This window comes from Hyperolius riggenbachi, chromosome 5 (assembly GCF_040937935.1).
Source record: "Hyperolius riggenbachi isolate aHypRig1 chromosome 5, aHypRig1.pri, whole genome shotgun sequence".
NCBI classification, from domain to species: Eukaryota; Metazoa; Chordata; class Amphibia; order Anura; family Hyperoliidae; genus Hyperolius; species Hyperolius riggenbachi.
In genome coordinates, this window is record NC_090650.1 from 200,860,523 (window position 1) to 200,873,739 (window position 13,217).

General features: G+C 43.7%; 1 protein-coding gene across 2 annotated transcripts in view; it reads left to right on the forward strand.

Annotated features, from left to right (window-relative positions):
• ITPRID1 (ITPR interacting domain containing 1) overlaps nt 1-9,050 on the forward strand; it is a 337,509-nt gene extending 328,459 nt beyond the window's left edge. For both annotated transcript variants that reach the window (XM_068236573.1, XM_068236574.1), the window contains exons 14-15: nt 7,474-7,722; nt 8,438-9,050. In XM_068236573.1, the coding sequence (XP_068092674.1) occupies nt 7,474-7,722; nt 8,438-8,473 (285 nt within the window). In that variant the 3' untranslated portion in view covers nt 8,474-9,050. The remainder of the gene's footprint in view (nt 1-7,473; nt 7,723-8,437) is intronic.
• The last annotated feature ends 4,167 nt before the right edge of the window (nt 9,051-13,217 follow it).

Genomic DNA, 13,217 nt, shown 5'->3' on the forward strand with positions numbered 1-13,217 from the left:
CCACCCCACCTCCACTGCACATTGGAGGGATGTTGGTGGAAAAAGTGCCCTGTGCCCGCCTCCTGGGCACCACCATCTCCAGCACCCTGAAGTGGAAGGCAAACACTGTCTCGACCCAGAGGAAAGCCCAGCAGAGGCTTTACTTTCTCTGCCAACTGAAGAAGTTCAGCATGTCCCTGAAACTCCTGACGAACTTCTATACCGCAACCATCGAATCCGTCCTCTGTTCTTCCATCCTTGTCTGGTATGCTGGCTCCACTGAAAGTGACAGGCGCAAACTACAGAGGGTCATCAGGTCAGCGGAAAAGATAATCGGGCACACACTCCCTGCCCTGGACTTCCTCTACATTGTCAGACTACGCTCCAGAGCAATGAAGATTGCCAAGGACCCCTCACACCCTGGCCACCAGTTTTTCAATCCGCTCCCCTTGGGGCGGAGGTATCTGAGGTATAGGTCCATCTCCACAAAGACCATGAGACACAAAAACAGCTTCTTCCCCTCAGCAGTAAACTCGCTGAACTCCATAAACTCTGCTCATGCTCTCCCCCCGTAGACTTTCTGCTTGTAACCAACCTAGCTATGGAGAATTGTGGTTTATGTATATATATATATATATATATACAGTATATATGTGTAGATATGTGTTGTATTGATGTATATGTTCTGATGTCTCAGATGTTTCTATGTATAGGCCCTGTATTCATGTGCCAAGTCCAATTCCGGGCACGGCCCAGTAGTGCTTGGCGAAAAAAAAGTGAATCTGATTCTGATGCGCCAGCTGACTGTGATGCAGAGGGTAAAAGTTGACCCTCAAAAAGCATTATGGGGCGAATCGAACTTCCGGGAAAGTTCGCCTTCACCGGCGAAGGCGAACCACCTGAAGTTCGCCTGGAACCGTTCGTCGACGAACCGTTCGGCCCATCTCTACTGGTGGGTACTATCAGAGGAGCACCTCACCAGTGACAAGGGCTCACTGGTGAGTAGAGAGGTCAGACAGGCTAAGATCAGTAACGAGCGAGCAGGCACAGTACAGAATCAACAGGCAAGAGAATAGTCAGATATCAGGCAGGGTTCAGCAACAGAGTCAGATGGGCACAGGAACGATAAGCAAGAGCAGAGTCAGAGGGTAGCAAGAGTCATACACAGAATATCAATAACAGTATATAATAATCCTAGTCTTGTGTGAAATCCCTGGTTTCCTCCCAGAACAAAGCACACCAGATACTATCTGAGGTCTGAGCGCTAGCACATAAGTATTCGCAACAGCAGAGAAGTTACGAGTGAACAGAGAAGGCTTATGAAGCAGAGGAGACCCCACAACAATCAGCCAATCCGGAGAGCCGTGCATCTTCCTCTGACGTCAGCCGACCGGCCGGTCAGCTGACGCGCCTCCTCCTTGCATAAAGGTCCTGTCTCCGCGCGCCCGCACGATACAGCAACTCTATGTGCAAACGACAGACCCGTCCTCGGTGTACTAAATGCCAGAGGCACTGGCGATGTCTCTGAACAAGAAGGCAAGGCGGCTGCGGAAACACCCTGCGTGTGTGCAGCCGCCATAACTGCGGATGTTACACTATAGCACTAAATGGTAATTCCAGAATTGCTATACGGAATTCCATCAGAATGCAGATTTTTTCAGCCAATCAGAAAGAAGACCCTAGACAGAAGCTTAAAAATGAAACCAACAGGATTTCTGCATTAAAATAGGAATTTCAGCACCAATTAGAGTCTTAACAAAAACCAACCAATCCTATGTTAGCAACCAGCTCCCTAGCTACCTATCATCAGCTATCCCACCCATTTTGTATATAAGAGAGGTGTATAGTCATGAAGCTTGTGGGTTTCAGTCTGATGTTGGAGAGAGAGGAGAGACAGACCCATATTAGTTGTTTCAACATAAAACAATAGTCTTTTTAAAGACTGTATATAAACCAAAAGTCTTTTTAAATACTGTGTGAGAGAATTAGATTGGTGTGAGCTATATTAGTAGTAGCTAGCTAGCTAGGTGTATTTGTGAGAGAGTGACAGACAGATTGTTAGTTTGAGTGATAGATTGTAGTGTAGCGTGTTAGTAGTTGCTGTGTGGAGAGAGGGTTAGACAGAGCCAGCCAGGTTGCAGGCTTAGTGTTTGACAGAGTGAGAATGAGTTAGGTGATTGCTTAGTTGAGTGTAGTGCAATTTTTTTGTTTTTTTTGTTTTCTAAGTTCATATATTTTTTCTTTATTTTTTATTTTTTTACATTTATTTCACCCCCTTACTTTGTTATCTGTTCTGTTGCTCATACCCCTTTCCCAATAAAGTTTGTGGCCCCAAAACAATGGAGCGAGAGCAGCAGCAATTTCCTGCCACTCCTAAGGCTGCTTTCACAGTTAAACGTTACAGGCTGTTCACAGTGCCCACGTGGCATTACATTGTAACGCAGCACGTCAAGTGAAAGTGCTGCGTGCTGTACGTTATAAGTGGCTAAGCCACGTTAGACTGTTTGCACATGCTCAGTAGTGTTGGAGGAGGAGGTCTCCCCTCCTCCTCCTTGGCCAGCCACATGGCTAATTAATATTCACTGCACGGTGTGACGTACAGTGTTTCCTTCCGGAGCGGCCGCTCTGTGCGGCGATTGGCTGGCGGGACCACGTGATGCCGCATGTGTCCAAGAGTACGCATCACGGCATCAGGGACGCCAGAGTGAGCTGCACAACATGGCTCAGTCTGACGTCCACATCCAACACCACCAGGCATTGCATTAGGGGCACGTTATGCGACCATAACGTCCCCTAAAACGCAACGTCCTGGTGGGAAAGTAGCCTAAAAGAAAATGGAGTAATGGTGGTGTTGGTGGATCACATGAAGTACGTGATCAGGCTGTTGAGGGTGGCAGCAGCAGCAGGAAGCGCTCCCCCCTGGTCAGAGATCTCTTCCCTGTGTTTGCACGCAGGAAAATTTAGACAGAGCAGCAGGCGAAGAGAGTTGTCGATTATTTAGATCAGGAACCCTCTACCCTGTCTGAGGGACTTGAAGCTAGTTGCAGCAGCACCAGTAGTGGCCGCCAGGTTCCTCATGACCAGAACCCGACCGTAGCTGCTTCTCTTGACGAGGTTGCTTCCTCCCAGTACTCTCCTCCAGAAGTAAAGCACACCTACGTCGATGAGAGAGATGTGCAGAAGGATTGGGAGCAGGCATTGGAGGAGACCATGGGACCAAGCTCCCAAGAAGTGGTGGGTTCTGTGTTGACAGAAATGGCCCTTGTGTTTTCTTCATCCAGTGTCACCAGTCAACATCACCACCAGTCAACTACAGACGTGTTTGGTGGCCAGGTGGAGGGTACAGAAGAGTCACTTATGTGTTCCAGTGCTTTGGTTGAACTGGATGATATTTTGGATGATGAGGTGGCTGATCCAACGTGGTCGCCATCTGGTGGGTTAGGCACTAGCAGGCGTGAGCAAATTGGAGAAACAGAGCAGACGGTTGGCCAGCAGCCTGCAAGTGCTTTCCCGTCTGTCAGTACCCACCAGTCCAATGCTGAGCATGGACGTGCTAGAACAGGTTGCACCACTCGCACCACTGCTCCATGTGCACGCATGTCCCCATCATGGAATTATTTTACTGTTCGGGAAGAGGATGAATCCAGGGCAGTCTGTTCTGTGTGCCGTAAATCGGTGAGCAGAGGCAAATCGGGCACTGGGTTCAGCACTTCAGGGCTGATAAGCCATCTGCGTAACCACCACAGATGGGAGTTTGAATATGTAAAAAATTACAATAAGATGGGTGGAGGAAAAGCAGCAGCAACAGGCCCCTTCCTCTTCTTTTTCTACTTGTCCTGTCCCTATCCAACTTGCTCAGTCCCATTCCAGTTCAAATCCCTCTGCATGCCAGGCTGGAAGAGGACTCCAGACCTCGGCAAGCACCTCATCATCACCCTTGTTGGTTTCCTCTAAGTCACCAATGTTCCATCGTCAGGCCTCTGTGCCAGAAATGTTGCTGAGGAAGCGGATGCTCCCTGCAAGTGATCCTTTTGTTGTCAAAAATAATGCACTCCTGGCAAGGCTGTTGGGCCAACAGCTGCTGCCCTACCAGTTTGTGGACTGTGCCCCCTTCCGCAGACTGATGAACAGTGTTGCTCCACAATGGCGTATACCCAGCCGCCATTATTCTGCCAGGAATGCTATCCCTGCCCTTCACCAGCACAGCTGGTGGTGCCGCCACGTGCCGAGGCCTGTTCTACTTCCCTCTGCTACCTGTTCTGTCCAAGGCCAGACCGCTGTTGCTGAGCCTCCCAGCAAGTGGTCCCGCTCTTACACTGGTCTGCAGCACCATCAATGCCAAGCAGTGCTGAAACTGGAATCCATGGAAGAGAACAGGCAAACCGGATCTGTAATCCTTGCAGCCTTACAGGATCAAATTCGGCAGTGGCTGACCCCCTGAAAACTGGACACAGGTGTAGTGGTGTCTGTTACAGGACTCCTCGTGCCCAGACCGCAAATTGCCTTCCAATCGGTTTCAGCGCACAGACCATGCAAGATGTGGTCGCATTCGATGCGCAGAAACCGTCGGAATTTGGGCAGCAGACCGACCAGAAGGGAGCCTGTGAGGTTACGGTACTTACAAATTACACACTATTTCAGGGTATAACTGCCACCACTTCTGCTTTCCTGGGCCAGAAGCACCCACTGACTAGCTATTTCTAGACCTGCAAATAAAACGGTTAAAAACACTCTATTTTGTCTAGCTCACGACCATAGTAGCATCTCTCCAGAAGTCTGGGTTCAGTTTCTGTGTATAGCTGAATAATAGGGTAGCTGAATAAACAAAGGACGTTTGAACGTCGTTTATTAAATATGCAATATGAATAATTAATATATACAGAAAATCGTTAAAATCAACAATTATTGAGACAAAGGTTAACACAGTATAGAAAATAAAAATGAGGAAAAAACGGATACTTACAGTTCAAGAAACTGAACTGTAACTGTAACTGAAAGATGTCCTTTCTGGGAAAATCTGAGCACATGGAAAATGTGCTTTGTTTCAGTCCAGGAGCAAAGTTCAGACGATGGCCACCACTGTTCCTCAAAGTAGCAGCAGCTCTCATGAAGGTGGAAAATGAGGACTGAGGTCCGCCTGCTGGCCATGTGCTTTTGATGAAGCTGGCTCGGGAGTGTGGCCGTGCCTGCCCCCCTCTGAATTAATCACCAATGACAGTTCATTCCCTCTGAGAGATTTTAGGGTTAAACTTATAAAATGCCGTAACTCATAAACAATACATGTCATATTTAGGTGGATAGCAAATTCATACTTGTCGGAAAATACAGATTAATATGACATCAGACATGGCTAGGGCATTGGATCCAGTTCTTGAGAAGTTTGATAACTTGGTTGTAGGGGCCCCTGGCCCCTCTCGGCTGGTATCAAAAGATGCAGAACGGTTCTGCTGATCCAATGTTACCGTTCTCATAACTATCCTATTTACGGTATTCCGTAAATATGCAAAAGATCAAAACTCTATGTTTTCCTATGCTGGCTGGATGGCTCTGGCCAGTCTGGCCCCCAACTGTGAGGGCAGCCGTTCTCTGAATAGAGTCACCATTTGGTGACTAGGGACATCTCCCTGAGGTAATTAAAAGTAAAAATTCTCCTTGGACACAAGCATTGTCCAAGCTAATTAACAAATCAAAAGACATCCTGCACCTAAGTTACAGCTATCTCTCTGCTGAGAAAAGAAAGAGCCCAGATTGACTGCAGATGCTCCTACACAACCAATCTAGATTCTATTGATCTTAATCGCAATCGATGCAGAGAATCAATTGCGATCGCAAGTTCTTCACGGGCGGTTCAAGGACGCGGCTGCGGCCACGCAACCGTCCGTCACAGCCCTCCCCTTTGACGGCGGCTAGACACACACCCGCATGCTGTATATAGGTAAACAGGTACAGGTGGGGCTCTCAGTATAGGTAGTGAGCTATAGGTGCTGCATATAGGTAGCCAGATACAGGTTGGGCTATCAGTATAGGCAGTGAGCTATAAGTTCTGGTAGTAGTTAGAGGTGGTGCTCAGCCCACCAGCCCAGGTAGAGCGACTTACTTGAAGCCTCGTTCCAATGCAGACTCCTCTCAGCGCGCTCTCCTGCTCTTCCAGCACTCTCCTCCTGTCGCCATCTTTCTGCATCCTATGCCATGGTTACTTCCGGCAGCACCTCTGACGTCATTAAAGGGGCGCCGCTGGATAACCCTGAAAACAGGACGCCAGCGGCGGTGACTGGAGGAGAGAGAGAGCGGCCAGGTGACAGGAGGAGAGCGCAGCAAGAGGAGTCCACGCAGGAGCGAGGTTGTGTAAGTAATTTTCACTGGGGACCCCTGGGACCACACAGAGCAGGTCGGCGGCCGCCAGCAGTAGAGTGAGGCCCCCTGCCACAGTGAGGCCCAAAATTAACTCAAGCGCTGTAAGTACCATTAAGAATGACAATCAGATCAACTTCATCCAGCCACTAATATTGTGTCCATGACCTCCATTATTCTCAGAGCTTCTTTAAAGGTTTGTAACATCCCTTTCATCTTCTTTGGCGGTTCTGTTAAAAGTTAATGGGTTGCTAAGCCTCTAGACTAGTGTAAAATAGAGTGGGCCAAGGCTGGAGGTCAGAAGCATCACTTAGAGGTGATACGTTTGAAGTATAGCCAACATTAACTTAAAATCTTGTAAGATTGAAAAAAGTTGGAGTAATAGGTTTTATCTTAGTTGAGTTGAAATGTAAAAGGAAGCAATTTTTTTCTTTAACTAACTTGAAGCGGACCTCAACTCAGAACTTCCTCTCTGCTCTTAAAGATAAGCAACAGCATCATAAACTTTAAAGAAAAACATTTATTTGTTACAGCTGATAAAAATCCTGCAATAAATCAGTGGTGTGTCTACTTCCTGCTTTCATGGAAGCAGACATACTGTATTGTTAACATCCTGTGTTTACCAATTATCTCTCTGCTGTGGCATTCAGCTGACACAGGTGAGGGATCAAATTACAACTTGTGCTTAGTCACAGATGAGGGGGAATACAGGGTGCATTTCCCTATGTTTTCTATCTCTCCAGTGCAAGATTTCAGGTCCACTTTAAATTCATAACATACATTTCAAGATTCTTTACAATGTTTTAAATTGCTTTTAGACTATTCAACTGTTACCCTGTAAAACATATAATTACACTTAAGCTTGCTCATGTTCTGAATAAGCAAAATGAAAAGAAACATTGTAGTGCATACAACACTGAGACCTGTTTAATGCCATATTTCCAAGAAATTATCTCTTTATAACTTAAATTACTAAAAAAAATGCACTAATGAAGGGCTTTAGCAGTTGTTAGGAAACCTGCATCTTTATAGGTGTGATATAAGACCACCATATCAAAAACAATAGACACTCTCGGTTCCAGTGTTTCAGCATTCTAGTGTCTTAACTTATAGACCTTGTTTTATACATTTTCTTGTTCACAGCAACTTGAAAAGGTTTTGGAAGAACAGTCAAGGCTATACTCAGAACTTGAACTCAGCTCAACTGAAGAGAATGGTCTAGTGGAAGGAGATGGAGAACTTCAGGAGAATGGAGAACTTCATGAGAACCAAACTGTTCCTTCCACTCTCCCTCCAGATGTTCCAGAGGGAGATGACCCAGAAGCAAAAAGTGACTCCGAAGAAGGCAGCATGCAACCACAGAAAATGGACATAAGTTCTGTTATAGAGAATGTAAGTTAATAACATTGAAAAAGAAACCATTCAGTATAGCTAAATACTTTTCTAAGCTTTTTAAACATTTGTTAATAAACTGGATCTACTGAACAGGCAGAAGAGCTGGTACTTGAAATATATTTTATTTTTCATTTAGAAATTATTGAAAAACGAAATAAGCAGACTCAAAATAATAAAATAAGCACAGTTGTTTGCTAAAGCAACATACACAGTTACGGCATTCTGCCTCCTAGCTCTTAGCTGTTTGCCTTGTTCTATGGATGGGGGTGGAGGGAGAAAAGGGTTGCTATTCATATGTTAGTTCCTATGTTAGTACAGTAATTTGAGCCAAAAGACTGATCTATATGAAGATTAGGGATGGTCAGTGAGATGCAAATAATTCTGAGTTGATGCAGACGTTTAATGCAAATTTATGCAGCTTGAAAATGGACCAATATAATCCGACCTCATCTTAATTTGACTGGTCCATTTTCAAGCTGCATTAAGGAAAAAAATCAGAATTATTTGTACCTCATTTACCATCACTAATGAAGACTGTAGGAAACAAACAACCTTTTTGCAGTCCATAAGGAAACATTAATAATGTTGTCTTGCATTATGGAAATGCCACATGTATGTCCCATCTTTCAAAACTTGTTTGTGGAGCTTTTGATATTTTCCCAGTCACAAAATGTTTATGAAACTTTTTTTTATTTATTTTTTTATTTTGCAGATTAAGAAAGCATTTATGAACTTCGGCAACAACTGAAATGAAAATGAAAATCTGCTTAAAGATTTACGATAAAACATCATTTTGTGTATATATATATATATATATATATATATATATATATATATATATATATATACAGAGAAGACAACGTTTTTGTCTATGATAGATTTGTTTTACAAGGCACCTCATTTACATCAGTCAGATTTGATGCTGTATAAATGTATGAGAACTTGGCTCAAATCAAAATAACAAAGTTTCAACTGGACATTTTCTTATGTTGTCTAGAAGATATTTTATCACGAATCAAACATCTCTTTATGCTCAAATAAGATCAAATAATACCCATAAGTAGATAAAGTTTACTGACTTCAGTCATTCACTGGGCTAGCCTAATTAAAACATAAAAGCTCAGGTGGTTACAAGGATTGATGGTGTTAAAATACCTGGGCTGTCATTGTATGCTTCTGTTAAGCTGTATCTTCTAAGTAAAGAAATGAAAATATCCTGGTAAAACAGCCTTATTTTGCTTTAGTTGTTGTATTGTATCAAGAGTGAATTCTTTTTGCCTTTTTTGTAGATGTAGTCTACACAGTAAAGATGGACTTAGACATTAGACAGCATTGCATTGATATTCACTGTTTAATCTAACTGAGAAATAATTTAATATCAGGTTTGAAAATGTTATTTAACTGCCATTCTTGTTCCCAAGATAGGAAGGAACAGGAATATATTTTTTTATGTATTACCCTTCCCTCCACTAATTGGCAAAATCATTCTTGGCTGAGCCAAGTATTTGTTTTTAAACCCCATTGGCTGATAGATAGACATGTGGTCTGAACCCTGACTGCAAGCCTTTGCACTATACTGTACTATAGCAGTGATCTGCAAACTTGGCTCTCCAGCTGTTAAGGAACTACAAGTCCCACAATGCATGTGCCTTTATGAATCATGACTTTGGCTGTCAGACTCCTGCAATGCATTGTGGCACTTGTAGTTCCTTAACAGCTGGAGAGCCAAGTTTGCAGATTACTGCACTATAGTGTCTAACATGAAGACAGTGACAAATTGGGTAAGTAGAAAAAAGGTGCACTGCCTGTCTTTATAATGAGTTTGTTTACTTTGAAAGGTAATATTGCCAGTGTGAGATTAGGCAGCAAAACAATGTCCCTATTGTAAATTCTGAAAGAGTAACTGGTATGGTCTATTACACATACTGTAAAAATATTAAGCAATGGTTTAGATTTTCTGGTCATTATCTGATACTCACCCATGAATGAGGACAAAATTATCTAGGGAGCATTTCAGTCAGTAGCCGATTACTAATGAATGCCTTTTCAAGTCATATGACTAGAGCATACACGGGAGGATTAGCATGCAAGCACAATCTGGCAGCAGACTGTTCTATGAACCGGACTATTCCATTTGGCTGAAATGGCTAGATTGGTGTCATCCTCACATGCCTGCAGTAGGCTTAATGCTAGGTACACACTATGAGATTTTCTGGCAGATTTACTGTCAGATTGATTATTTCCAACATGTCCGATCTGATTTCTGATCTATTTCTGAGCAGTTTTCAATCGATTACTGATTGTTTTCCATTCGCTTCAATAGGAAATCCATCAGAAAATGCTTGGAAATCCATCAGAAATCAGATTGGACATGTTGGAAATAATCAATCTGACAGTAAATCTGCTGGAAAATCTCATAGTGTGTACCTAGCATTAGAAATAACACTTTTCCATATTTTGGATGGTGCATCCATACATTATACCTTAAAGGGATACTTAAGTCAAAATTAAAAAATGATTTTTACTCACCTGGGGCATCCCTCAGCCCCCTGAAGCTGTATGGTGCCCTCGCAGCCTCGCTCCGATCCTCCTGTCCCCGCTACTTCCGGGTTCAGCGACAGCCGCCGACAGGCTGGGAACGCGAGTGATTCTCCGCATTCCCAGCCGCTATATCACCCTCTATGCTGCTATAGCGTATATGTTATACGCTATAGCAGCATAGAGGGTGATATAGCGGCTGGGAACGCGGAGAATCACTCTCCGCGTTCCCAGCCTGTCGGCGGCTGTCGCCGAACCCGGAAGTAGCCGCCGGCGGGAACAGGAGGATCGGAGCGAGGCTGCGAGGGCACCATACAGCTTCAGGGGGCTGAGGGATGCCCCAAGTGAGTAAAAATCATTTTTTAATTTTGACTTAAGTATCCCTTTAAGGTTCTCTTATGCTGGGAATACACGGTTCGTTTCTGGCTCTCGATTAGCCTCTCGATCTTTTTTGCCGCTCTATTCTGCAGTTGATTCTCTTATCTTCCACTCGTTTTTTTTTTCAAAATCTTTTTCCATTCACTTCTATCAGAAATCGAGCGGCGAAAGGATCGAAAGGGAGATCAGACGTGTCGGAAATTATCTATCGAACCATCTAATTACCTCAAAAATGAATTGTGTATTCCCAGCATTACACATTAGATGCCTGTCATGTAACACTTAAGACTTTATCAGGCATTGATATTAATAATTGATACTCTACATGGATGGGGCTGTAATAGTTATCAAGCCTGCCATTAGCCAGTCAGAAAGATAAAGACACCTACTCACAGATAAAGAGTGTGCGTGTGAGTGTAGCATTCAGAAGTAGGAAACCTATTTCAGTGGCCATATTGCTACTAATTCTTAAAGTACACCTAGGCAAAACAACACAGTGCAGCCATGCTCGTACATGGAGGGGAGTGCGCCTGTGATCAATCTTCAACATTAATGATGAAGATTGTTTAGAGGGTCCCATGCCAGCACAGGAGGGGTGTAGGAAAATCAAAGAAGCTTCTGGCGCATCCAGAGGCTTTCTTCCACAGAGGTAGGTATCTATATATGTTTTGTTTTTACCCTAACTACAGGTACCTTGTGAAATGCCACCATCTGAGGCCAACTTTATTAGCCAATACATATTCAGCTGGATCTTTCTGGGTCTAAACAATACATATCTAGAGTCATTATTGAACAGCATCATAATAATCAGCAATTAAATGCTGAAGTCTCTGTTTCATTGAATTGGTAAGAAGTTTTAAATCAGGATGATACCATTTATTGGCTAACTACAAATGAATAAGAATAAACAAGCTTTCGGCCTTGCAGCCTTCGTCAGGTTTATATCCTGTTAGTTTGCAAGCTGGTGGTACAGACAGCTTATATACATGCAACATCAAAAGGAAAAACAGATATTTTTTTCAAGCATAAATACATCATTAAGATGCCTTAATACAAACAGACCATCTAAATGGGGTAAGATAAGGATCCTTGTTTACTTTATTGCTCCCAGACCTGGTATTAGGATTGACCCAGAGGTATCGTAAATTCTTAGTTCACAAGTTCAGCTAGGGTGGCTGAGACAGTTCATATATCATCCATCTCATACCAATATAGAAAGTTGTTGTCCTTATTCAGACCCTTCTGCACAGCTTTGAAACAATTTATAAATTTTGTTTCTGCTATTAATCGGTCATTTGACGTTTTGAAGCCGCCCTTCAGGGCAGTGACACGAAGATCATCCATGCTGTGTCCGTTGGACCGAAAGTGTGTAGCAACTGGGAGTCCAGATTTGGTATCATTAATAGTGTGCCTGTGTCCATTCATACGTTTGCGCAGAGTTTGTCCAGTTTCTCCCACGTACATAACATTGGGGCATTTAGCACACATGATCAGATATACCAGATTGGTGGACCCACAAGAAAATTTACCTTGTATTCTGTACTCCTGTTGTGAACCTGGTATCGTTACCCTGTCAGTGGAGTAAATGTGTCTGCAGGTCCCACATATTTTTTGTCGGCAGGGTGATGTTCCGTTTTGTTGAGGCCTATTCAAAGAGCTCCTGACAATCATCTGTTTTAGATTGTGTGGTTGCCGATATGACAAGAGTGGAGGTTTAGGGAATATCGTTCTCAGTCTGTGATCCTTGTGTAAAATGGGATGAAGTTCCTTAGCAATCCTCCTTAAGATTTCCAGGTGTGGGTTGTAGGTGACAACCAAAGGGACACGTTCCTCTTTCTGGTTTTGCTTATATTTCAGGAGTTCAGTCCTGGGGATGTTGCTGGCTTTCCTGATTTGGGCCTCAGCCATGGGAGGACTGTAACCTTGTTTAATGAAAGTGTTCTTAAGGTGATCCAGGTGCTTGTCTCTGTCCATCCTGTCAGAACAAATCCGGTTGTACCTTATAGCTTGGCTGTAAATTATAGAGTTCTTAATGTGCTTGGGATGAAAACTGTCATATCTTAGGTATGTGGGACGGTCTGTAGGTTTGCGATACACAGAGGTTTGTATGTTGTTACCCCTGATGTATATGGTGGTGTCCAGAAAGTTAATCTCTGTGTGAGAGTAGGTAAGTTTCAATTTGATTGTAGGATGGAAGGCATTGAAGTTCCTGTGGAACTGGAGAAGATCATCCTCACTTGCGGACCAGATGATTAAAATATCATCAATGAAGCGGAAGTAGGCCAAGGGTTTTATGCCACATGCATTGAGGTATTCCTCTTCGATTTTGGCCATGAATAGATTTGCATACTGTGGAGCGAATCGCGAACCCATTGCCACGCCCATCTGCTGTAAATAGAGGTCCTGTCCAAAAGTGAAATAATTATGAGTGAGAATGAATTTGATCAGTCCAGTAATAGGCTTTACAGGTATGCCCTGACCCTGAAGATATTTACGGCAGGCCGCAATACCATCATCATGGGGAATGTTCGTGTACAGGGACTCCACGTCCATCGTGGCCAGTATGGTTCCCTCAG